This window comes from Pteropus vampyrus, unplaced genomic scaffold (assembly GCF_000151845.1).
Source record: "Pteropus vampyrus isolate Shadow unplaced genomic scaffold, Pvam_2.0 Scaffold383, whole genome shotgun sequence".
NCBI classification, from domain to species: Eukaryota; Metazoa; Chordata; class Mammalia; order Chiroptera; family Pteropodidae; genus Pteropus; species Pteropus vampyrus.
Genome location: NW_011889164.1, coordinates 1,782,119 through 1,809,632, shown reverse-complemented (window position 1 = coordinate 1,809,632; position 27,514 = coordinate 1,782,119). Strand labels below are relative to the sequence as shown.

Here is a 27,514-nt window from a genome sequence, read left to right as displayed (position 1 = left end):
CTGGGTTTCCCTCTACTTCCAGTCTAGCAGTCTAGCAAACAATTAAGAATATGTGTTCTGGGGCCAAGATGCTTGGATTTTGTTACAGACTAAATGCGTCCCCTTCCCAAATTCATATGTCCTTGTCCTGACCCCCAATGCCATGACATCAAGAGCTGGGTTTCGATGAGGTCATAAGGGTGGGGACCTGTGATGGGATTAGCGTCCTTATAAGAGGAAGAAAGACCAGAGCTCTCTGCAGACCCGGAGGGGAGCCCTTACTAGCCCCAGCCTCCAGACCTGTGGGAACTAAGTTCCTGTTTAAACCCCCTGGTCTGTGATATTTTGTTATGGCGACCCAAGCCAAAGCAGATTTGAACCCCAGCTCTGCCACTGGTTAGCTGAGTAAACCTGGACAAATCTCTTCATATTCTTCAGTTTCCTCATTAGTAGAAAGAGCTGTTAAATGAATTATTTTCTGTAAACAGGTGTACATGCACACACACACACACAAACAAATAACATGTCATACTAAGTACCCAGTCAATATTTGTTGTCCTCTCCTTCCTGCGTTCTTTAGGAAACAAGCTGCATTTGTAGTCTTTGGAGGTGTTTGAAACTCAGAGCTTGGGCGCCCAGTGAGGAGGAGAGAGAACTTGAAGATTTTCTTCTTCGTTTCATTACTTTGAACAGGTTCCACAAGAAGCCTTTGACATGTGACAGTGGAAGCAGTAAAATGCAGAAGCTCTTCCTTCTGATGGAGTTTGAGAGTGAGATGAAAGGGAGAAATGCGAGTTTATGTTCAGAGAGACCGTATCTGAGGCAGATTTGATTGTCCTGGATCTTGGGTTTTCTTTCAATGTTACCGAAATGCTGAGTTAGTGCTCGGCTGTGCCCATTTCTGTTTTCTGAATGGTGACAAATATGCGAGTTATTTATATCGGCATCTCTTAGAAGTTGAGCCTCGTTGCATCTTTGGACCATGCTTTATCTGCAAGGAGAGCGATTTGTTTCGGAAACTTGAAAGGCTGGGATCTCTTGTAATTGTGTGGTTTCTTAATCATTGTGCTGTGGGAGTCAGTCACATTCCACATTTGTCACTGTTGGCCCTGGGTGGCATGTGACAGTAGGGTGAAAAGGGGCTTGGCTTTATTGGTGAAATGCATCTTAATGAGGGACATGAGTAGAATCTAAGTAGAGACATGGACAGACGCTTCCATTTATTGCTTTGAAGATATTTTCCTGATGTTAAACTAGTTTCTAGCTATGAGTGTAAAACATAAGAATACTTCTTTAAAAATCCTGAAACACCCTTTCTAAACTGTGGGAACTTTTAAGGATGTTTTATGGTAACTCTCTCTCCAGGTACTTTGTTAGCCCGCACGTGAAACGGTTCTTTTACCCTGTTGGGCTGCTGCTGAATAATGTTTTTCTGATGAAATTTTCTACCAAACAAGTTGTAGATTATAAACTCCAGGTCTTTTTCATAGAGTTTCTGGTTTCATTCTTGGAGACACAAGCTTTTTCACTTGCCTATCAATTGCCATAAAAACATTTATCCATAATCATTTATTTATTTTTTTAATAGTCTCAAAAATTGAGTTTAGTGTGGGCAATGTTTTTTTTCCCAAGTAGATTTCCCAGTGTCTGGTTTCTTTATGAAACTCAAGTTTACAAGGCTCACTTAGAAATCGCCTCATGTCCTTTTTTTTTTTTTTTTTTTTTTACCGTTAAGTGTTCTCTTTACATGGGATGTAGAATTTTAAGACCTGTTTATTATATTTATTGAGACATTAAAAATGTAGTAAATGGTGTTGGGAGGGTTCGCCGATGGTATTCATTGAGATGTAAAGTCACTTAGAATTAGAAATTTGAGAACAAAGTGGGCTCCATCCAGTGAGCTGTGTGACCTTTTTGTCATTTGCTGCCTTGTCATGGAGAAAAGTGCATGTGAGATAGGTACGCTTTCATTAAAACGTACTTTCAGTAATCTAATATCAGAATATGCTTTAATTTAAAATATGAATTCATTACTTAGAGTTTCTTATAAAAAGAAAGACCTCATACATCATTTTAAGTCACACATATATTATTAAATCAAGGTAAAATGGAGTATTATAAGTTTCTCATTACAGATTCAGCAAAAAACCTGTGTTAAACTTAGCTTATGTTTTTATGACATTGTTCCACAATTAGACTTTTTGATTATACTTTTATGGGAAGGAGAAACATAATACCTAAGGTTGTTCTAAAGCTTTGGGGGTATTTTTTTTCCTTCAGTGCATTTACCGTCTGAATTATGTGTCAAGTATTTGTTTGTGTGTTTATTTTGGCTGCCGCCCCCTCACTCCCCCAGCAGAAGGGTAAGCTCTGTGAAGCCTGTGACAGCTCCTTGCAGCTCAGCACAGGGTGCTTCCTCCTGTGATGCTGGATCTGTCATTAGGTGACTGTTAAAGGAATAGCCCAAAACCACATGGGGCGTGTGTGGAGGCGGAGTTCAAATATGAACACTCAGTGTAAGCTTGTAATAACCACACCACTGTGTGTTAAAGGTATGGTTTTTGTGGAAATATTCCTGTCACATAATCCTTGAGAGGGATGAAAGTTTGGACTGTCATTTTGGGGAAAGGGAAAGCGCCCCCCCCCCCAAAAAAAGTCATGTTTGTATTTCAAAATTGATTCCTTTAGAGTTCTATGTGAGATGTTTTGAAGATGAGAAGAGGAAGAAATGATTAGCACTTTCTACTTTTCTTGATAGAGCCACCTGTGTCCTGTTCCTGCCAGTACATTCTGGAGATGCGATCACAGTTACTCCCCATAAGCCCAGTGTGCTGAGAAATCAGACGAAATGGCTACAACACCAGAGTGGTGTGATCACGTGTTATCCCTGAGCGTGGCTGAGGGAGTGAAGTTTCATGCTGACCGTCTGGCATCTTTCTTCGTGGTCAGACGTGAACACGCGATCTGCACTTCCCTCATAGCACTTTTTAGCCAAACACATCTGAATATGTAGTAAAATTAACCATTTTCATGAAATTATTATATACACATGATTTAGAAACCAAATAGTACAGAAAAGCTTATGATGAAAAACCATATTCCTAATTTCCTGTATGAACTTTGTTATTTCTGTGATAGGTTGTAAAGCATGGTTTTCTCCTGTTTGAGCCACTAGAATAATAACAGCTTTATTTAAGGAAATAGTGGAATTTAGGAGGTGGCTTCTCTCTCAGTGCTCTCGATATTATCAAGTCCTTATGAATTAAGGTGTCAGAGAATTTCTCAATTGAGCGTGACATTTAAATATATTATCTGCAAGGTTCCTTTTAATTCTCAGATTTCATCATTCTAAATTTAAGGTTATATAATTGCTGATAATAATAATAATAATAATAACAACAACAACAACAACAACAACAACAACAATAATAATAAAACAACAACAATAATAATAGCCCACACATAAAGTTGCTAGTATAGGGCCTGCAGTAACTCTATGAGGTAGTTGATGTTATTATCCTCATGTTAAGGATGAAAAAACCGAGGCTAGAGTAGCAAAAGGAAGTTGACCAGCAAGTGGTAGGACCATGGTTTAAACACAGATGGGTTGGAGCTAGAGTGCGCTCTGTACTTCCTGAGCATTGTAAATGTCACTGATCATATCGGTGACTTAAGCTGGCAAAAATGGTGCATAAGTTTTTTTTATCTCTGGTTCATAATTAGTAACCATTCTACTGGTTAGTGGTTATAGTTGCTGTTCATAGCGCTCTCTACTGTTTTGCTAGAGTTCACATTCACTCTGTGTAGAGAGGGTCGGGGGTCAAGACACAGAGAGAGAAAAAGACTCCTGTAAAAGAGGTTATTTGATGGATGCTGGAGGATTTACTTTAAAATTCCTTCTATCATCACTCCCTAATCCTGTCTGCTGTCAGTTCTGTGGTTCAGGTGATGCTTAGATGTGCTTTGCCAGAGAAAGCTGCAGAGTGGAGGGTGTCTCTCTATGTCCCAGGTCTGTACCAATTAGAGGGAAAAGGGAGAGAATGAATTCAAAGACTGTAATCACCTTAGTAACACGTGGTTCTGGGAGTGGGGAAATGTATCAAGGTGGCCGATTGTACTGTTCTAACCACTAGGCCCTGTTTTTCCACAAAGAAAAATGTCAGCATTGACATCAATATTGGGGGATCATCATTCATTCTTACCGTCTTCTTTTGTTACTTTCTTTCTTCCAGTATTTAATAACTCAGATTTATTCACTCAGATATTTACTGAGTACCAACTTTGTGCAGAGTTCCATTCCTGGAACTGGGAAGCAGAAACCAAACCAGAAGAGACAGAAAAATCCATGCCACGTGGAGCTTACATTCCAGTAGGGGAGTTAAAAAAAAAAAAATGCAAAATGTATGGTATGTCAAATGGTGATAAGTGCCATGGAGGAAATAAACCAAAACAGGGAGTGGAAATACAGAGCACAGAGAGGCGAGGGAGGCGTCAGTAAGAAAGTGGCATCTGAAGGGTGTGAGAAAAGGGCTCCTGGAAATACCGGAGGGAAGAGCATGCTAGGGAGGAGGAGCAGTCACGTGCAAGGGTCCTGAGGTAAAAATGTGGCTCAGTAAAGTTATGGCAAGTCGCTGAGTGTGTCTGGGGAGAGTGAGCAAGGGGCAGGGAAGTTGGGAAGGCATTTGGCCAAGGCCTGGTAGCCTTTATCGAGACTTTGCCTTTTACTCTGAGGAAGATGGAATGCTATTAGAGGCCCTTGGCAGAGGAATGATGGTCTGATTTATGTCTTCAAAGAATTAGACTGCCGTTTCAATGCCGTTCTATTATGTCCTTCTGCCTTTTTTAAAAAAATTAATAAATAGAAAATAGCAATGTGTTTCATGAAGATTGCTTTACATTTTTGAAAATCTCTTTATGGTCTGTGTTAATAGAAGACAGCTAGAGTCTTGTATCTGCTTCTGCATTCATTCTATTGTTCTATGTTGTTTTGACATGAATGTGTGAAGAAAATCTGGCTTCTTGCAGAAATGTAGCCGAAAGGGGAGAAGTACTTTAATGGTCTTTTCAGAATATGATGGATATTATTCTTAATACTATGCCCAAAAGCAACAATGATAGTGTCCTAGTGGTTAGTTGTAATGTGGAATTTGAAAGCCACCTCAATAAACTTTTCCTACTATATAACATTAAAAATAAAAAAGATTACATCTCACTCAACATGAAGTACCTGGATATGGTAACGTTACCTTATTTAACTGAGTTAAGACTTTTGAATTATTTAGATATTTGGTAAAAAAAAAAAAGAAATTTAGGAATATTGAGTTTATTTCAATGAAACTTAACAGGCTCTGCTATTTTTTTGAAATGGAAATGTTTGAGTAGTTCTGAAACTGCACACTTTGTATTTTTGACATTATTTATTTATTTCTAAATATAATTTACTCATTAGTGGTCTTTCGTCCCTAATTTCTGTTTCAATACATGTTTATTAATGTTCGTTGGTCAGCGCCCACTTTTGAAGTTTAGTTTACAGCTCCACGAACAGTCGTGGGCACTCCGGGCCTCACTGCCGCAGAGTGGCATGGGCTGGCCTCTGAAGGTCAGTCGTCCTTTTCTCGGCCATCGTCTCGGGAATGAAATATTCCTATAATCTGCTGCATGTAGTGAAAGGCCTGGGTGTCACAAAGAAATGACATCAGTTTTCTAGCATCTGCGAGGCTCTCGAGTTGTAATTTCAGAATACTTAGTGAAAGGCTTAAAGTGCTGAAATACTATGTAGTCTAGGGAGTTAACTTTTAGTCTCAACCTTTAACTCTTTAATTCTGTACTAGAAGGAACTCTGGGACAGATCGACTGCTCTTAGGGGTAGCCTGGCAAGTGAAGATGAGTGTACTCACTCTCTCCTCAGCTAGAAAGAGAAGAATGAGAAGGGGACGAGATATTCTTTGGGAAGTCTCGTAAGAGGAGACCGCTTCTTCCCAAACAATGAGGATCATGATTTCAACCAAGACTAAAATTTAAGTGCTTTGGCAAAGTATTTTAGCCACCAACAGCCATTCAGATAGACTCTGTGCACCTTAAAAGAAAAGAACAAACACAAATACAAAGGAGTTCTTTACGTGTGGGAATTGTGAAATTTGAAGTAATGTGTGTTTTTTTTTTTTTAACCGTCAAAATTTTCACGAGATTATTTATGTGCAGGAGCGGCTAAGAAAAAGACAGCAAAATTTTATGATGACGGAGGGTTTCTGGTGAGTCGAAGTGGTAGATGTGGGAGTGTGGAGAATGTTCTTAAATTTTAGTTCAGTTCTTTGGATAGAATATTTAAGAAACATTTATTATTTATAGAGCACCTTCAGTTTGAACTGTAATTTTTATTTACTTGTAGGCAGGGGGAAAGATGATTCTTGGAACTTGTGTTATATGATGGAGCAAATCCGTAGTGACAGCTCTTGGTACCCGAGGTAGGTCAGACCTCTCCTCTCACGAGGGCTTCCATCTGAAGCTTTTCTGAATGGTGTCGCCCATCTTTTGCCAGGGAAAAAGGATGTCTGGAAGCTTTGACAATGAAAATGATCTTCTTTAATTAAAAAAAAAAAAAAAGTAAGTTATGAGAGAAGGATGAGTGTTTCTTGTGTAATTAAATAAAAATGCATGGTGCATTGCAGTTGCAGAAGTGCTGAAAGTCCGTGGGCATTTAATGAAGGAGGAAGAGGGGGTTGAGAGAAGCAAAATCGGTAGTGTCTTGTGTCAAGATAACACAGAGCAGTGGGTGGTAGTTCCTGAACTATACAGAAGGGGTGTGAGGACAGGACAGTGGATAGAAGAAAGAAAATCCTCCAACCGTGGGCTTTCCATTCACCAGATAGCTATCCAAATTTAATTCAAGCTCAAAAAATATGAGTGGATGAATTGGAATAGAAGCCATTCCATCTTATATTTGAAAAGCTTGTATTTGATCTAGAAGCAACTTTTATTCATTAAAACGTTGTCAGAGAAATCCGAACGTTTGAAACTCCTCCTCGTGTTTAACTAATCCCTCATTCCTCTGGACAGTGAAACATATATTCTTTAATTTTTCATATTTTCAAGTATTTCAGAAAAGCAGTCATGAGGCACAAGTTAGTCAAAGCTATCTCTATAATACAATGAAAAGAATTCCCATAACATATCAAGTTTTGGTATATAAGGTCCAATCTTAGTCATATGTTACAAGTTACAGCCAAGTTTTCCTCATTTTTGATGCATTTTTAATTTTCAATGACATAACTTCTTTGTTTCTTCCCCTACCTCAACACGTCTGCCAATATATAAACACAGAACATATTGATGTATAACTTACTGAAGAAGCTATTTAAATGCTTGTTTAGGTGAAATATTTTTAAAAGGGAATTTAAAAACATAATTATTTTATCATTGTGTTTGTGTTTGTAAGTTCAAGCTTTCCGCTTTGGGTTTCTTTCAAAGTCAGACAAGTTCGTATAGAATTACACTGAAAAGTATGATTATTAGCTATATGAAAGTTATTTTGGCATAAGGCATTTTAAATTCCTCAGAGATTCTGTGCTTATGAAGCAGTATATGTGCTTGCATTAACAATAAAATTTAACACTGTTGCCTTTTCTGAGCACGAAACAGTGGTAAACGTGACCCTCCAAGCGAGGGCACTGTCTTGCTGGCCTCCACTTCACAAAAGCAGACGTGTTTCCCTAAGCGAGAAGGTGAAGGCCTTCATGCCCAATAAAGGACATTGTGCAGGGCTGGTTTACAGAAAACATTCAACAGACAGTGGATGTTTTACACAAAGTACAGTACGTTGTTTGAAATGATTTGGTCATCTATACACTATGCTTAAAATAAACACGATCTGGGAATATGCCAGTTCTTTTTTTCTACCTCCTTTGTTCCACACCCTAGATTTTGTCACCTGCCAAAGTCAAATAAACCTTATCTAAACAGTTGAGATAAGCCCTAAGTCTTACCGGTATGGTCAAATCAGCAAAGCTTTCCAAAAACAGAAATGAAATACAATATCGCCAGATTAAACAGTCTACAGTACAATCATGTTTGCATTTAAAGATTTTATTCCAAAAGGATTGCAGTGTTGGTATCCATTTTTTTCCCCTGCCTAGACAAGAAGGCGACATACTGACTTTCAAACTAAACGCACAGTTCTCTAACAATTTAACTTGTACAGAGCTTATAAACAAGGCCCATAGGTGTATGAAGCCTACTGACTTAATCACTAGCTTATGTTAACCTTGTATAAGCAAGTACACTTGAGATGCGCCAGTCACTGGTGTGTCCGGTATCAGATTCATTTCTGTCCAGCAGGAAGGCCTTTCTTTCTGTAGCTAAGTACAAAATCTATAGAATCGTGGAATTTCGTTGTCTCTGTCTACCTTAGAACAAAACCCTACCAGGTTAAACTGCCTGAAAAGAGGAGATAGTATAAATTAGTATCACTTCTAAATTATAGGATACTATAAAAACGAGGTTACTTTCCTTTTGGGGGCATACAGCGTTTTAATAGTTTGCTAATAAAGTTTAAACTCTGTAGGGTTAGGAAGTGAGTCTGTAGGTTTACCACCGTAGCCCCAGGGCTGAGAAGAGTGCCAGGTGCAGGGTTAGAATTCTATGAATGTTTGTTCAATGAGTGAATGAATGATGTGTTCAGGAAGATACTGTTTTCTTCATGGATGAATACAAATGTTTTATAATGATTGCATCAATTGCTGATATTTAAAAAGCATGTTTCAGAAGTGAATATATCTTGACAAACGGTTCCCTTTCAACATCACACTGTTTAATTGGCAAATTTTAATTTATATGTAATGGATAAATGTCATTCCATCACGAGGTGTCCTTTTTAAAAAAGAATTACCTCTCAAGTACTACTGACATCTGCACATTTCTTGACCATAGCGTAATTTATACACTACCTGATGATTTGAAAATCACCCATTTCCCGCTGTTAAGTACTTTAGCTCAGCCTCTAGTACAGCTGGGGGTTATCCAGTTGGATATAGATGTGCGATTCTGATGTGCTGTCTGTCATACTTTTAAGGCCCAAATAATCATGTGATATACACTTTCTTATTTTCTAATTGAAATTTTGTTTTATAAAAGTAATTATATCTACAAAAGTATATATGATATTTAGACATTTAGAGAAAACTAAGAACCTTCCATTTTTGAGTGCCTGCTGTGGCGACTAGTAAAGGACTTACCTGTAACCCTGACAATAATCTTCGAAGGAGGTATTAACATTAGTATGCCCATTTCACATGTGAATAAACACTCAGCTTACGGGGTCTCTCCCAGAGACACACACTACATAGTCACAGATCCATGTTTTAAATTCAGGTCTGTGTAAATCCAGAGCAGGAGGTTTAAAGTTTCAAGTAATTTTGGAGGACGACAAGACTTTTGAGTTATTATTTGGGTAAATTAAAACTTCTCAATAAATATGTGAATATATAAACTGAGAATTTGAATGAGGAGAGCAATAGTAAAGTTTGCAAGTCTTATGAATATAAGGAACAGAATGCCGCTATTTTAATTTGGAATTACAAAATGCTATTGGTGTATTTGTCATTTAATTTATTACGATCTTTAGACAATCCAGAATTACTCGAACTGTTGTTCAAGAACTTGTGTGTTTCCCTTGTATGTTAAAAGTGTGTAGCACCGTGTCTTCCGACAAATTTCGCACAGCGTGGGCGTTCCTGTGCTGCGAGCGTCTATGACAAGCCCGCATGCCCAGGTGCTCAGGCACGCTTGATGGCAGGCTGTGTGAGGATAGCAAACATCGCGTTTCCTTTCATCCTATCAAGTGTGAAATGTTCAGATGAATGTGGTACCAAGTATCTTCCTCTTCCTGAGAAATGTAAGTTTTAATAAATTCCTGGCTCTGTTAGGTTAAGCCAAGCAAAACCAAACAAAATTTTAAAAATTGCTTGACTGCATCTTTAAGAAATTTTTGTTAACACGTTTTGACAGTTTTTAAAGTGACTTCCCAGGTGTGCACGTTCCCAGGCTGGGATTAACTCATTAGTATTTTCTGACGAGTTAATGGAATGCTGTGTACGTTTCTTGACTCCATTGTCATCCAGTTGCACAGTGACAGGTACTGAGCAAAGGTTTCTATGCTTTACTGAGTTTCGAATAAAAATTTAGAGATAATATTCTAGGCATTTCTAACAAACTGCTTTTAAACTTTTCTTTCTTTCTTTCTTTTTCCTTTTTGTATCTTCCTGGCAAGACAGTTAGGCAGTACTAGAAACTCCTGTAAGTAAAAGCTGACAACTTGTATCCACTACAGACAGTGGGTGTGAAGGAGGAAAAGGAGGTGTCTTTCTCTAGAAATACCTTTCTTTTACTCTTTATGTCTCCGTTCCTTCCTTCATTATCATGTAACAGTTATGCTAACGTGGCACTGTTTACAGTGGATATCTATATCTATATCATTGCCCTAGCCAGTGTTTGGTGTTTGCTTTCTCAGGCTTTGCTGCCTTCAGGGGTTTATAGGACCGGCAATGCAAATTCGTGACTTGTAGAGTCTCTTTCATAGGGTAAGCCATTATGGCTTCTCTCTAAAGGTTCAATCATGACTTTTGTTTTTTTTCCCTATGATCTTTTTTTGGTTTTTAACTATATGTAGAACACTCTGACGTGAGCTGATGATATCTAAGACAAGATTTCTGCTACCAGGTTTTTAAAAATCTTGGAGGGATAGAGCACATATTTATATACAAAAGAAGGACTATCTGAAAGATATCAGATGGCTGTATTTATGTTAAAGGATGGAATCAAGAGGTCAGCAAGGTCTGACCTCCGTGAGCCATGGCAGGTGTTTGGGTAGTCAGGGGGTGTTTCAGAGATTGCATAGGCTGGAAGTTGAAACTGTTTGTCCCCATCATCTACACTCTTCAGCCTGTCCTTCATTGTAGGTGACCATGGGAAACTATTGTGGCTAGTGAGACATAAGTAGAAGTCTGCTAAGAACTCATAATTAATAATCATTGTAGTACCTTCTTGTTGCTTTCCTTTTTTTCTTCTTTTACCGGAATGTGAATGTGATGGATGGAGCTGCGGCAGCTTTTTTTTTTTTTTTCCACATGAGGAAAAGACATTTAAAGACCACTAATTTTTTTGGCACTAACCTTTTTTCAGTCCCTGAATTAATGCCAACCTATCTCAATTTCGTTTGTCATTATTTCTCAGATATCATTTTTACAGCTGAAAACAATTTTTAACCAATACAAATATATTTAACCCTTTTGCCGTATTATCAAGTGGCTAATTGTCAAGAATTGATTTATATTTCAAATATACTCATCTCTATTACTAAAGGACTGACATCACTCCCCACTTTAGCCTAAAATGAGCCAACCTTTTAAGCAGGGGGAGGACTAAGTTATAAACAAGCATGAATGAATAACATTTCCCCCCTCACTTAGTCCCTGTAACCTTCATTTTACTTTCTAATAAATGCAAGATTTTGGCATTTAGTTCTTATTTATCTTTAATTCTACCAGGATATAGATATTCTTTATAATGTTGAGTATTCCTCAACATTATATTGTTTAGTTTTTTTTAAACAGAGACAACCACAAATTTAGCTGGGTACAAAGAGAGGAATATTTCTGTTATTAAATAAAGGTTTACAAGAGAAAATAGGCTGAAAAAGTTTCCAAGTTATGGTCTCTCCTCTAGCATCAGAGTCCTTGAATTTTTTCAGAGCCCGCTTCGGGGAGTGGGCAAGAGCGCGAGTGAGCCCTGCGAACATCAGGATGACGTGACAGGCTCCTGCTGGGCCGAGCCTGCGCGGGCGCTGTCTGTCTGGCAGAAGCATGGTCAGAGGCAGTGTGTGGCTCTGGCATTTTTGCTGCCAAACTCACTGAATTCTATTCTCAGGAAAACGAATCTTTTCCCCCTAGAACTTCTATTATTGGGATGTTGGCCTGAATTAGCCTAATTTTCTTAACTTTTTCTTCTTTCTTTTATTTTTGATCTACTTTTAGAAATTATCTCACATTTAGTCTATTGGATTGAGTTATTTTCTTTCTATCGCCATGTTTTTGTGTTTGAAGACCATTTTTGCAGGGATCCAGGAAGTAGCTGGCGTGTCTGGGAACAGGGTGGTGGCAGTGGTGAGTGAGGTGAAGCTGTGTTCTGCGTGTGTGTGGAATGTGGCACCAGCAGCATGTTACACGTGGGGTGTGAGAGAAAGAAGAGAGTTAGGGCGGCCCGTGTGTGCGTCTGTCTGGTAGGTGGAGTCTCCCTATGCGACAGGGGAGAGTATGGACCGAGTGAGTCTACCTGTTAGAGTTCCAGGTGTGCACGCTGGGAGGGCTGCTCTACAAGATGGGGGTTCAGGAAGGAGGTTTAGGCTGGAGACGAAACTGTGGGAGGATTTCACACCCACCCTGAGACTGGATCAGATCAACAAGGGTATGAGTATAGGCAGAGGTGAGAAGAAGTATAAGGATCGAACTCTAGAACCTTCCAAAAATAAGAGTCTGAGGAGAGAAGGAGCCTGAGAAGTAGGAAGTGTTACAAGTAGGAGGAAAAGGTAGAGAGAGAGAGAGAGAGAGAATGAATGACATCCTCGAAGCCAAATAAGCACATGTGTCAAGAGGAAGCAATTATGAACTGACCATGTCAAATGCTGCCTGCAACAGTGCTTGCTGCCCCTTTGGCCAGAGATGTACATTTGGATTTCACGGGATCGAAATTGCTGGTGACTCAATAATCAGAGCAAAAGCCTGATGGGGTGGCATTAAGAAGAAAAGGGGAGAGGAGACTATGGGGACAGCGAGTGTTGGAAACCATTTGGAGGGGTTTTACTGCCTTTTTTTTTTCTTCCTGAATTTTAGTTTCTAGCATCTGTGTTAGAGGCTTTCTGCAGAAGATTAGTTGCTTGATTATCCTGGCTGAAAAGTGGGAGAGGTAAAAGCTGATGAGAAGCTGGGAACCTCTTTGTTGGGCCCCTTGGTTATAAGTTCATTATCTGGATACATTATTTGATGGGCAACCATCAAAGTCTTTATCTTTGCTCATGAGGTGGTAAGATTCCACAGAGACTTCTAATTTCTGGCCTGTGGCCGGGCCGTAAAGGTCTGTCTGGCAGTGTTCTGTGTGTGCCCCAGTTTGGGGACGAAGGCAGGCTGAAGGTGGGGGTTCTGTATTCAACACCCAGTGCTGCCTATGGCTGCCATGTTTTCAGTGTGGGGCTCTGGCCTGCAACAGTGCTTGCTGCCCCTTTGGCCAGAGACTTAATTTCTCAAGAAAATAAACCTGACAAAGTTGGGGAAGCCATTTCTGGCGTGGAGGTGTAGCTGATGGGCTGACACCACTCACCCAGAGCCCCATGTTTCCAGCGCTCCCCCCACCCCCGTGCCTGTGGCTGGACAGGAGCCTAGTGCTGCCAGTTCCTTGGCCTCGGGGCTGGCTCTCAGCATCCCCACTGATAGCTGCGTATTCATCATTTTAGGTCTGTGGCATCAGATGCGACTAGCTTCCATATTTTGCTGTCATGACCGCTTTTCTCTTTCAGCCCTTATGAGTTCGTCTCAGTGTAGTTTTAGTGGAACTTTAGGAGACAGCAGAATGGAATGTGTGTTTTTACTCTGCTGTCTTAACCGAAGACACTTCACATCAAAATAAAATGAAGCGATCTGTAAGTCAGGCGATGCTCTTAGGATTTAGACCATCGCTTAGTCATTCACTTGAAGATCTTTGTTACTTGAAGGATCTTTCCACCTCACAATTGCATCCTTTATGTCTCTTATGTGCACAAGCTCTACCTTGCACCGATGTTGTAGTGTAATTACACTTCACTATATTGTGAGCTTCTCTGGATATGGGAGTGTATAGCTCCAGATCCTTAAAGTGCACTTACAAAAGAGATAATAAATATTGTCAGCTAAATTGAATAGCAACCACTTCCCCATAAAAGGTAAAATTTTTTCATTTCATTCAAGTAGAGTGAAATAGACATTAACTTCACACATATCGTTTTTCCCAATTTTAAAGTATAATGACCAGCTGCTTACAATTCTTTATAGAGATCTCTTATAGAAAATTTTGGTTCCCAGTGGCTAGGATATGATGACAAGCTTGGAGGTCTTTTAAATGAGAGAGGTTTCTCATCTCTGTTACTTTAGATGAATTTCAACTCAGACAAAGGTCTTTGCTTCTCAGCAGTTTGCAAGGCTAACTTTATCTTAGCTTTTCCTGTGGCTTCTGAATTCCAAATGGGGTAAAGATGGTTTCTCTAAGCCCTTGCACTCTTTCTTACTCTGTCAGCGGGAAGCGGGCACGAACTGTAAATACTGGCTGATTTGTACTCATTTTGTGTTTAAGTTTCTGCTGACTCTGTCCCCTTCCCATGTACCTTAACCAAAATCGGTGTCAATGGTTTCACTGTGGGTACTTGTTTAGTTTCCCATGTTCCCATTGGCACAACTGAAACTGTCATTTTTCTTTATGCTGAGAATGTTTTCAACCTAATTTGTCTAAAATCTCAACCAAGACACTGATTTAGAGAGATATTAGTAAAATATTTTTTACATGTGAATATTAAAAGGGTCAGAATGATGATAATAACAACCAGGATTTTCTGAGTGTTCGCTACGTGCATAGCCCTCCTTCCAGGCATTTTACTTATATAATTTAATCTACTGCAGAAACCCAGTAGGGCGGGTATTCTTATTAAGTCCATTACGCAGATGCGGAAATTGAGATGCTCTAGGTTTATGGGTAATAAATGGTGGAGCCAGTGTGACTCCACAGCCCGTTGTGTCCCACTGCCTTCTAGAGCTATTTGTCAGATGACAATATGATGTTACATATTATTATCTTTATGTTTTATGTTTTGAACTGTGAAGTCAGCTAGAGTGAAGTTAGTTGTTTATGAAAGGACAATTAGGGTAATCTCAAGGAATACTCTGTTTAGTCGAGTTAGTTCATTTTCAGGAATACTAACCTCAGCCTATTTCAACTTTTCAACATTGAACAAAGATGTTTTTTCAAAGCCTCTTATGTACTTAGGTTCTTCTGCAGGAATGATAATGTAAATATAGAGGGAAGGGTCTGTCTGTATGATTTCTCTGAATATCGTGTTTCATATAATCTCTATCACAGAGACTAGGAGTCTTAGCCGATTTATAGGCTACATCTATACAAGAAGCGAGCTTTCCTGACTAGCGCATTTTATCTTTCCACTGAAATATCGTGCCTCTCCGTGTCCTCTGTGAACTGAGAGCCTAAAAGGAAAGCAAAAATGTCAACAAAATTAGTATATAGTAGACAACAATAGAGAACCACAAGTTGAGATTTGAATCCACGGAACAACAGCCATGAGTTAGCAACCTGGAGTGTGGACAGCCTCTCAGGTAGCCTCCAAAGTTCCCCACCTCCTGGGAATTGTGTGTCATCTCCTCCCCTACATGTGAGGTGTGCCTAGTGACCTGCAATGAATGGAATATCACAGAGGTCACTTCCAAGATTAGGTTACAGTGAGAAGGTGGCCTGTCCTCATGCTCTTCTCACTCCAGGAGAGCCAGCTCCTTACTCTGAGCTTGCTCTACGGAGAGATCCGTTTGGCAAGAAACTGAGCCAGGCTTTCAGCCCACAGCCAGGGAGGAGCTGAGGCCCTCAGTCTCAGGAGCCAAATTCTGCGAACAGCCATATGAGCTTGGGAAGGGATCCTCCTGCTTAACTTTCCTATGAAATCTCAGCCTTAGGCAACATGATGGTTGCAGTCTTATGAGAAACCTTTAGACAAAGGCACCCAGCTCAGCTGTACCTGGATTTCTGATGCACAGAAATTGAGAGATGATATATGTTTATTGTTTTATTCCTCTAAGCTTCAGTGTAATTTGCTATGCAGAAAAGGATAACTCATACTCTTGTTAATAAACATCATTACGTTATCTACTTTTGGAGGTCTCTATTAAGGCAAGGGGCCCTCAGTCTCATTGCGGAGACCCTAGATTAAAATAAAAACCAAGATTGGAGTTAGACACTAAGTGTTCCATAGCTTAAAATGTTGCATTCAACCAGAGTAATCATATCAAATTGAATTACCCCAATAAAGTGAACTACTTTTCCAGCTACTTGAAATATGTGAAACATTTACAAATTTGTCTAATAATTAATAATTCATGAACTTTTGTTTTACACGAGTTTAACACAAGCTCTTAAGGTATGGTCCTCTCCCTTCTGTGCAGTTCTTTGATTGGAAGGGCAAATACAGGATTCTTTTTATCGTGGAGACATTCAGACAGATATGTTATGTCGCACTCTAGTCTCTGGGTAATTTAAGTTTAGAATAAGAAACGTGTCCCACATTTCTGGTGTTGAAGAAGGTGGCTATGGAGAACACTTTACTAGCAAAGACCAAGTGCCCAGGGAATGTAATAAAGGTGTGGCTGTCACTCACTTGTGTGCCTGTGTATACAATGTCATGCGTCCAGCATACAACTATTTGCTACATTGGGTCTGTAATCCCGGATTGTTTTGAATTGCTCTTTATGTAATTATTTTTATGTAATGCAATATTTTAAAATAAAAAGAAAATAGATTTTTCTGTTTGGATATTTAGAGATATTTTTAATATCTTAGGTTAAATTAAGTTGGCTATTTGAGTTCTAAAATAGGCTATTTCACTCTTCATGTAACAACATGGTTTAACGGATCTCAGCAAATGTGTACCAGTGGTCATGAAGGGAAGAGCTATTAGGGTCTCACATTTTGATTATTGTAAGCAAATGTTTAATGCTGAAACTAATTTTAATCTAACACATTCTCAGCTCTGTCTCTAGTTTCTAACCAGTGTGTTCACAGATAATATGCATTTTAAAATTAATTACATAAATTATTCCAAAACTTCTTGAGTTAACCAGCATATAAAAATCAGGATATAAAATTGCTGATTTTTTTCCAGATGATAAACATATGTTAGAGACATAGTTATTATCCCTCTTGATAGAGCCTCAGGGATCCTTCGTGTCTTGATCAAAGACACATAGCCTGTTCATAGAAAAACCAGAAAGAGTACTTTGTTCTTCTACTTCTATATCACATTTTTGGCATTTTATAAAGATTTTAGACTTAAAAATAAAATTGTTGTCCATTTGGGCCTGGGGTGATTATTAACGCAGGGTCATGTGCAGGTCGTTTGAAGAGAATGGTGAAAACCTCCACGTGTTCTGACCCTGGAAAGTTAGCATATTTTACAAGTAAATGAATCATCTCTTAACATGGATTAAAGGCCAGCACTTCCTCTCAACGCCTCCTTCGTCCTCACGCCCTTCTACATAAAACAGAACAGATGCTGCTTGGTTAAATTGAAGTAATATTTATGTATGTGATAGGAAACTAATTAAAACTGCTTTATAGACCTGCAGGGGAGTGGAGGGCAGGAAATGTGATGAATCCTAGACAACGATGGGTGTTCCTGTGTGTCTCAGAGCCAGGAATAGGAAATGAGTGTGAAATGTTGAGCCTCTAATCACATTAGCATGTAGTAGAATATTAGTAAAATAATCTGAATTAAAGATTTATCACTGACTATACTAAATTTTTATTTTATTTATGTTCTGAAATCTCAGTCTTATGCTTAATAGTTTAAATACTAAGTAAAAAAGAATATAATTAACAGCACCCATAGCCGTATGTCAGGCTATACATTTAGTTCTAAAAGTTCATCAGTCAGGTCAAGACTGCCAACCCTTAATCGATACAGTTGGAATTTTTCTCTTTGGTGTGTGAGGACACTAAAACAAACAGAAAGAAGAAAAGAAACTTTTTAAACTTTGGGTTAGATAATAAGGCTTATTAGGGGCCAGACAAGTTGAACTTTTGTGAAAACTTGAAGAGGGAAATAACAGTAAGCAGCACGTGCCATATCTTTTTTACTTGCTCTCCATTTGGTCCCCACAAAAACCAAAACATTGCTAGAATTTTGTATCATTTCCTTCTCCCCTCTCCCCCATGAAGAAACTAAAACTTGTCAAGTGACTTACTTGAAGTAATGTAGCATGAAACAAATATTTAAATTTAAACCCAGCAAAGTTTGATTCCATGGTCTCTGTTTCTTCCACATTAATAAACTGTCCCATAAAAATTGTATTCCTTTTGGAAGAAATAAAGAGACTATCACCTTCATATAATCTCAGTACTCAGGTGTTTTCTTCTTGAAGAAGGTGGCAATGTTGGACATGGAATTAAGAAATTTCTGGGTATCTTTTTCCTTGAGTCTTTTCCACATTTAAAAAAGTTTCTCACACACACACACACACACACACACACACACACACACACACACACACACACACACACACACACACACAGTTCCTTAGCACGGCCATAACGAGAGATCTGATCGGAGTGGTCTACCCCTGACCAGTTGTTTGCAGGTGTTTGGGCCCAGGTAATTGAGCACATCCACATCCAATAACTCCAGTTTCAAATTATTGTTACTCAAGTAACTGTTAACCCACCTGCTAGCTAGTATAGTCACTGAATTATAAGATTCACTTTACATTTGTTAGGTACATGAGTGAATGTATTATCTTATTTCCTTGATTTTAGAATTTTATCAGTTGAAAGCGTACCATTTACCTAATCACACATTTTACGAGAGGGAGCGTTGGAAGACACCACTGAAAATTTAGTAAGATGTGAACTTTTGTTCGAGTCCTGGTTTCTGAAATATTAAAATGTGCTTTTTATGTTGAGAAATATAGCACCTCAGTACCATTAACTTTCCCTAAATTGTATGTTTTATCTTTATTTCCCGTCTAAAACTCCTATCACTGCACCCGTTCACCTGCCAGTATCTAATCTTGCTCGTTTTCAGCTACATTAGCAGGACTACATTTTTCTGTCAGAACTGCTGATTCTCATTGAATTGTGTTAGCATCTCTCAAGTAAGTGCAAAGCCAATTAAGCCAACATCGTGTGGAGAAATAGTAATAGTGTTGCTTTCCATTGAGATTTCCTATGGATGATTAAAAATGAGGTTTCATGGGTTAGAAACTTGTGGACTTGCTTATGGCCATATGTATCTATGTTTAGGATCATGTGACATTTATCAAGATTTATTCTTAGGTACCTGATACTCCATGAGATTAAAAGATGAAGATCCTCAGTATATTCACAAGTAAGGATTCATGTGGGGAAAACTTGTAGGAAAAATATTATGTTTTTAAATGATGAATAAAGGCAAACGACAATTGTATCTTTTAAGAGTTTTGACTTGAATATGAATGATTTTGTGTTTCTTTTTCTTGTCCCCAGAATGAAATTGTACACTAAGTTGACTACCAGCATTTCTTTCATAGTTTTCCCATCAATCTCTTCCTATATCACCAAAGGAATGTAGAAATACTGGATTATTAGCTAATGAATTCCAAAGTCAGAGACCTTTAGATTCATTGTAAGATTTTTTTTATTTTTTTAAGGGGTAGACTCTGCACAAATCCAAAGAGAGCAATTTCATACACGAACTTTCTATCTTTATTTGAGTTTTATGAATTTCGTTACATTATTTATAGCCATATTACTCTAGTGATTTCATTTGTTAATCCCTTTTATTTAATTTTTGAGATATAGTCAAAGTGAGTTGGGCTGTGTTTTTACTATTTTTAAACATTAAACAGTTTGTCATATGTTTGCCTTACGTGGTTTAAGGAGTGAAAAGATTTGTCTGAGCACCTTAATTAAATTCTTAGATTGATATTTGAAACCTAATTTTTTTAGAAATGGAGATAGTGAAATATTTAGTGTGGGTATATCATATTGTACTTGCTATACTATTTGTTGGTGAATCTGGGCTGTGTTCCCAGCTCCAAATAGAAATGCTAAATTATCTTGGTTAGAATTTTCATCCATCATATGCTTCAATTTCTTACTTGTCTTTTGTAATTCTTTTTTGGGATTTTGCCAGAGTCAACTAGAAAATGTCTTGTATACTTTAAGCTTTGAGAGAAAAGACATTGTAAAATGACTCAGTTATCAAAACAAATCTAACCAATTTGTGATTATCCACTTTGTGATTTTTCTTCCAGAAATCTTTAGTCCCACAAGAGCTTCATTGCCTGCTTGGCACAAATCTGGTCAAGGCAAATTCACCTTATTTCTAGCTAATATGTATGTGGGTTATGCAGAATGCTTTTGATTAACCTATGTCGAAACTGAGTTATAAAACACTTTGAAATACAATATACCTCCCAGGCCAAAATATGTGTTTAAGAACATACTCCCAGTTTTTGACAATCTATTCTACTTCTTCCTTGTTTCTGCATGGGTAGTTTATATAATAAGACTAGGTTTTTAAGGATGCATCTATGTTGATCTCAATACCATGATCAAAGAATCGTTCTTTTATTATAATAATTTAAAGAGTTATAACAGTAAACACATCTATGAGTTCTGTATAAAGTCCATCAGTTTAGTGAATTAACCTTTGTCATATGCCTTTAGGTAAATTGACAGATATGAGCATTTAGTGTAAAACTAGGATGTGGCAGTAACAGAAGTGATTGGCCTGATTTTCAATATTAAACATATTTTTCAGATTCATGCAGTTGGTCCTTGAAAGACACAGTTTGTCTTTGGGCCATATTTATGAGCTTTTGTATTTACAGAGCAAGTGAACTTTTTGACTCTTTACCCTTGCCCCTGCTGAAATTCCTTGGGCGTGGTCTTTGAAGTGGGGCAGATGAATGCATTGAAGTTAGAGCCCCTGCACCCCCTCACTGCTGGGTCACGAACACCATTCTGGGGAGAGTCACCACTGCTCACAGTAGCTGACATCTTTTCATTGGCTTATGGCAATTTATATTCTTTCTTTTGTCTTTTTTTTTTTTTTTTTTCAACAGCCGTTGTGAACTTGGACAATTCTGTGGTTGATCTGGAGACTCTTCAAGCTCTATATGAGAATGTGAGTAATAGAAGGACAATTAAGTGTGAGTATATAATACATACACAATACTTGCCACTGTACACATCTAGGCTCGTTGCTTTAATCAGGAAATTTGATCTGGGTGCCCCGAATTTATGTAAGTATACATTTGTTAAGATACTTCGGAGAAACATATTGGACAAACATGCAGTTCGTAGTTTTAAAGACTGTGATTCAAAGCATGCTGCATGCAAGGTCATTCACATTCCCTCTTTTTAACCATAAAAATAGTGGACACTTACGTGGAGGTTCATTTGAGCTGAGTACTGTTCTGTACACTTATTTAATCTGCACATGAAAACTATAGGAAGATATTATAATTATTTCCATTTTACACAGAGGAGTTTTAGGCATGGAGAGGTTAAGTGACTTGTTCAAGGTCGCAGAGCTAGTGTTGTGGCATAGCTAGGATTTAATCTATTTTGGCTCCATTTCTCTAAACTGCAAGTTTATTACACCAGGGAGCAGGGCACCCCGACTTTCTTCTGGTAGCACATTTTTATAAGAAGTTGACAGAAAAAGAGTAGGTATCAGAGGAGAATGACCAGAGAATGACCAACGTAATGGTGTTGTCCAGGCCTTTGGGAAGTGTGACTTGTGCAGTGATGTAAGAAATGGTTTTAGCTAGACGTGGCATTAAATAATATTGATTAACATTGTAAGAAAGCGATTCTCTTTTCGGTGCTTTCTCAGTGCTTTTGGTTATATTTATGAAAAAGTCTCAGGATGGCTCTGTTTTGTCTTTGATATCTTGGGGTTCTTTTAACATTCTGTTTCTCACCTCGCCTGTGCTCTGCCTGGTATTTAAGCTTCTGTGTCTTTGGGGGCATGGCCTCGGTTGTGCTTCCCAAGTCAAAGAATTCTAGGAGACACAGGCCGTGGACAAGATGCAGACTCTCTCCCTGACCACTCCCTGGGGACAGTGTGCTCAACCTGCTTGTTTGTCCACTCATGAATTTGGTGCTTTTTAAACATATGTATACATGGTCTCTCCTATGAAATTGAGACCTTTGTAAGAGAAAATATTTATTGAGCATCGCACAGAATATACAGATCAAGCATGGAGTTGGCGCCCAGCAGGCACGGCGAGCAGAGGTCCCCAGTTAGACGGAGCGTCGATGAGGACTCACAGGGAAGCTTGCAGTGGTTTATTATGTAGTTTTTGCTACATGCTGGAAAACAGGAAAAAGTAAATTATGTATTTAGTATATTAATAACGCAGTGAAATGGATATTTAAAACATAATCATTTAGTAGTACAAAGTTTTCATTTCTCTTGAAATTTTTATACCAACCCTCTCCCAACCAGAAGAGCCACATAGAAGAAATGAGTAAATGACAGGTAAAATAATTTCTTCAGTTCACAGTGATGTATGATGTTGGTGTACATAAAACTTTTTTGTGTGTATACATTATATATCCATCTATACATGTGTTTATGTATGTAAGTAATATGTGTATATGTACATATAATATTTGAAGACATATGAATGTCTTATTATAACTTGATATATCCATGTACAGAAATATACATGGGAAAATGCAGAAATAGAGAACAACTGTATTTATGAGGGAAGCTTAATTTGCAGTGACTTAGAGTATCTTATTTGGGAGTTTTTAGCCTTTCAAAATAAATTAATTTCACAAAATATAAATTTCTGACTCTGAACAAACTAGATGGCTACCTGGAATTTGTGTCTAAATTCTTATCCTCGCTGTCCATGAAAATAAAAACAGGTACCAACTGGCATTGGTTAAATTTGTGGGGTTTTTTTGTTATTGTTGTTCTTTTGAAGCTTAGTAGTTCAGACTTTCGTTGTGTCAAGAAAACAATTACTCTTTTGGAGAGGGCGGTTAACAATAATATTAGTTCAGGTAGGCTAAATTTTTTTTAATTTTTATTTTTCAATTAGTGTTGACATTAAATATTATTTTATATTAGTTTCAGATGTACAGTATGGTGGTTAGACATTTATATAATAAAGTGATTACTCTGATTAGTCTAGTACTCACCTGGCACTATACATAGTTATTACAATATTATTGACCATATTCCCTATGCCATACTTCACATTCACATGACAATTTTGTAACCACCAATTTGTACTTCTAATCCCTTTACCTTTTTCACCCAGCCTCCCCAAACCCCTTTCCATCTGGTAATCACCAGTTTGTCCTCTGTATCTATAAGCTGTTTCCCTTATGTGTGTTTATTTTGTTCTTTAGATTCCATATGTAAGTGAAATCATATGGAGTGCGTCTTTTCCTCTCTGACTTATTTCACGTTAGTATAATACCCTCTAGGTCCATCTATGTTGTTGAAATGGTAAGATTTCTTTTCTTTTTCTTTTTTTTTTATGGATGAGTAATATCCCATTGTATGTATGTACCACCTCTTCTTTATCCAGTTTTCTATTGATGGGCAGTTAAGATGCTTCCATATCTTCGCTATTGTAAATAATGCTGCAGGGAACATATGGATGTATATATCTTTTTGATTTAGTGTTTTAGTTTTTTTCTTTTGGATAAATACCCAGTAGTGGAATTGCTGAGTCATAAGGTAGTTCTATGTTTAATTTTTTGAGGAACCTCCAAACTGCTTTTTCCAGAGCAACTGTACCAATTTGCAGTCCCACCAACAGTGCATGAAGGTTCCCTTTCCTCCACATCCTTGCCAACACTTGTTTATTGATTTATTGATGGATGCCATTCTGACAGGTATGAGATGATATCTAATTGTGATTTTAATTTGCTTTTCTCCTATGATTAATTATGTTGAGCATCTTTTTATATGTCTCTTAGTCATCTATATGTTCTCTGGAGAATTTCCTATTCACATCCTCTGCCCATTTGTTTTTTGGTGGTGAGTTTTATTAGTTCTTTATAAATTTTGGATATTAACCCTTTATCAGTTGTATTGTTGGCAAATAGCTTCTCCTGTTTAATAGGTTGCTTTTTCATTTTCTCGATGGTTTCCTTTGCTGTGCAAAACATTTTACTTTGATGTAGTCCCATTTGTTTATTTTATCTTTTGTTTCCCTTGACCGAGAAGATATATCAGAAAAAAATATTACTAAGAGCAGTGTCAGAGTTTACTGCCTATGTTTTTTTCTAGGAGTTTTATGGTTTTTTATCCGTCCAGTTTTCCCAACACCATTTATTGCAAAAATAAAAATGAAACTGGACCACCTTCTTACACTATATATAAGAATAAACTCAAAATAGATTAAAGACTTAAATGTCTTTACTCCATTGTATATTCTTGCCTCCTTTGTCAGAAATTAATTGACCCAAAGACATGGGTTTATTTCTGGGCTTTCTATTCTGTTCCATTGATCTATGTGTCTATTTTTATGTCAGTACCATGCTATTTTGATTACTATAGCTTTGTAGTATAGTTTGACATCAAGTAGCATGATAACTCTAACTTTGTTCTTTCTCAAGATTGCCATGGCCATTTGGGATCTTTCGTGGTTCCATATAAATTTTTGAATTATTTTTTTCTGGTTCTGTGAAAAATGCCATTGGTGTTTGATAGGGATTGCATAGAATCTATAGATTGCTTTGGGTAGTACGGATATTTTAATGATGTTGATTTTTCCTGCCTATGAGCATGGTATATGTTTCCATTTATTTGTATCTTCTTCATTTTTTTTTTCAATGACTTTGATGCAATTATAAATGAGATAATTGTCTTAATTTCTCTTTCTGGTAGTTCTTTATTGGTGTATAAAAATACAACCAATATCTGAATATTAATTTTGTATCCTGCTGCATAACTGAATTCATTTATCAGTTCTAACAGGTTTTTGATGGAATCTTTAGGGTTCTCTCTATATAGTATCATATCATCTGCAATTAATGATAGTTTTACTTTTTACTTACCGATTTAGGTGCCCTTTATTTCTCTTTCTTGCCTGATTACTGTACTGTAGCTAGGACTTCCAAAATTATGTTGAATAGAAGTGGTAAAAGTGGACATCCTTGTCTTGTTCTTGATCTTAAGGAAAATGCTTTTAGCCTTTCCCCACTGAGTATGATGTTAGCTGTAGGTTTGTCATATATGGCCTTTATGATGTTGAGGTATGTTCCCTCTATTCTCACTTTGCTGAGGGTTTTTATCATAAATGAATGCTGGATTTTGTCAAATGCTTTGTCTGCATCTATAATATTATATGATTTTTATCTTTCTATTTGTTAATGTGGTGTATCACATTAATAGATTTGTGGATATTGAACCAACCTTGCATTGAGGAATATATGCGATTTGATCATGGGTATTGGAGCTCTCTCGTAAGTAACTAGCTACCTTTCTCTTGCTGCTTTTAAGATTTTTCTCTTTGTCTTTAACCTTCACCATTTTAATTATGATGTGTCTTGGTATGGGCCTTTTGGGGTTCTTCTTGTTTGGGACTCTTTGCGCTTTCTAGACTTGTATGTCTGTTATCTTCGCCAGGTTAGAGATGTTTTCTGTCATTATCTCTTTTCCTTCTGGGACCCCGTGTTAGTATACTTGATGTTGTCCCAGAGGTCTCTTAAATTTTATTCATCATCATCATCATTATTATTATTATTATTAATTATTGTCGTTGTTGTTGTTATTTTGCTGTTTTGGTTGGGCATTTTCTGCTATTTTGTCTTCCAAGTCACTGATTTGATCCTCTGCTTCATCTACTCTGCTGTTGATTCCTTTTAGTGTATTCTTCGTTTCAGTTATTATATTTTTCATCTGATTCTTTTTAATGATTTCTATGTCCTTTTTTATGCTTATTGTCTCTCTATTGAAGTCTTCTCTGAGGTTATCTGTTCTCTCTCTAAGTTCATGGAGCATCCTTATAACTAGTGTTTTGAACTCTGTCTCTGGTAGGTTGATTGCCTCCTTTTTTTTTCAGTTTCTTTTCTGGAGTTTTTCTTATTGTTTCATTTGCGACATTTTTTTATTTGTTTTCTCATTTAATTTTCCTCTCTGTCTTCACTTCTATGTATTAGATTTGTTATATCTCCCAGCTTTGGCCAGATGTTCTTATGTAGTAGATGTCCTGCGTGGTCCAGTGGCATAGTCTCCCTGATCACCTGTACCAGAGGTTCTGGGTATGTTCCTCTGTGTGAGTTGTGTGTATTCTCTTGTTGTAGCTAAGTCTTGATTGCTGTTAGCATGTCAGTGGATGAGATTGACTCTCGGCTGACTGGCTGAGAGGATTGGCCACACCCACAGGGTATGAGCTGCTGTGCGAGACTGACCCCTCCAAGGGGGATTTGCCCCAGTGGGCTTGTGTTCCTGTTGATACCACCCTTTTGATATGCCTCTTACAGGGCTAGTCAGATGGTGCTCTGTTGTGGTCTGATGCCAGCCTTCGGGTGTATTGGTTCTGTGGCACCTTGGGAGGGGCACCTGTGCAACTCAGAGTCAGACACTGCCTTTGATCTCTCGGGACTACCTTTTATAAGCTACAAAGTGATCCAAGATTGATTGCTGCTCATATTGAGTCTGGAGATAAATGGGAGAGACAATACCGTGAGCCAAGGCTTGTTGCCCCCGGTACCAGTCCTGGGGCAGTTTAGCAAAAGGTCCAGGATGCCCCAAGTCCTGAGGCTGCATGCCAGCTGCCCATAAGGCTCCACAGCTAAAAGAGCCTTTGTGTGATACGTGAGTTGGGTATGACAAGGACCCAGGGAGTCACCATCATAAAGTGAGCAGAATTCACCAGACCAATGTAGTTTCAGGTTTGGTACCAGTGCTGTGTCTGTGGCCTCCTGTAAAAGTCTCAGATCACAGCAAGACCAACTGCTGCCATCCTCGGGCTCACAGACACCCAAGATCTGTTAAAAAAAAAAAAAAAGACAGTATCTCTGTCTGGAGCTGGTTGCCCACTACTGGCATTATTTCCAGAGCTGTGTGAGCAGAGGCCTGTTGATTGTTGCTAACAGAGCCTCCTGTCCAGAGGGCTAGGTGGGTCTGGTTGCCCAGCAAGGTGTCTGCCATGGGTAATTTGAGAAGTTAGTGAGATGGGGCCTCAGGAAGCTATGGGGTGGAATGAGCCGATCTTGTCAGTCCAATGGAAATTGAGATTCGGTGCTGGTGCGGAGCCTGTGGCCTCTTGCAAAAGTCTCAGATCACACAGTGGCCACCTGCTGCTGTTTCAGGCCTATAAACCCCCAAGATTAAGTTCAAGAGACACTGCAGCTATAGCAGCGGTGGTTACTTGCCACAGAGTTTCTCCCGAGATGAGCTGAGGACTGCTGCTCTCCGGTGCACCTCTTGCTGAGTGCAAAAGGTGGGGTGGTTGCTGGGCAACGAGCTGTTCCTCCGCCTCAGGCTGGTGCTGGTGGCCCTGTCACCACCGAAAGTGGCCTGTGAGCTGAGTGGCCCAGTGAAAGTGCAGGGCGGAGATGGTTGCCTAGCAACATGCTTGCCACAAATAATTTGTGGATTGGATGGGGCAGGGTCTGAGGCAATCACAGGGGTGGGGTGGGCCAATCTCATCTGCCAGTGCAGACTCAGAATTGACTCTGTGTGTGTGAGCGGGGCGCGGGGGTGGGGGGCTTCAACACAGGCAAG

The 27,514-nt window shown here is 38.5% G+C and overlaps 1 protein-coding gene across 1 annotated transcript in view; it reads left to right on the top strand.

Annotated features, from left to right (window-relative positions):
* Nucleotides 1-27,514, top strand: part of FMN2 (formin 2) — a 402,924-nt gene that overhangs the window by 197,361 nt on the left and 178,049 nt on the right. The window contains exon 8 of the mRNA XM_011380009.2: nucleotides 20,874-20,935. Coding sequence (XP_011378311.1) covers nucleotides 20,874-20,935 — 62 coding nt within the window. The remainder of the gene's footprint in view (nucleotides 1-20,873; nucleotides 20,936-27,514) is intronic.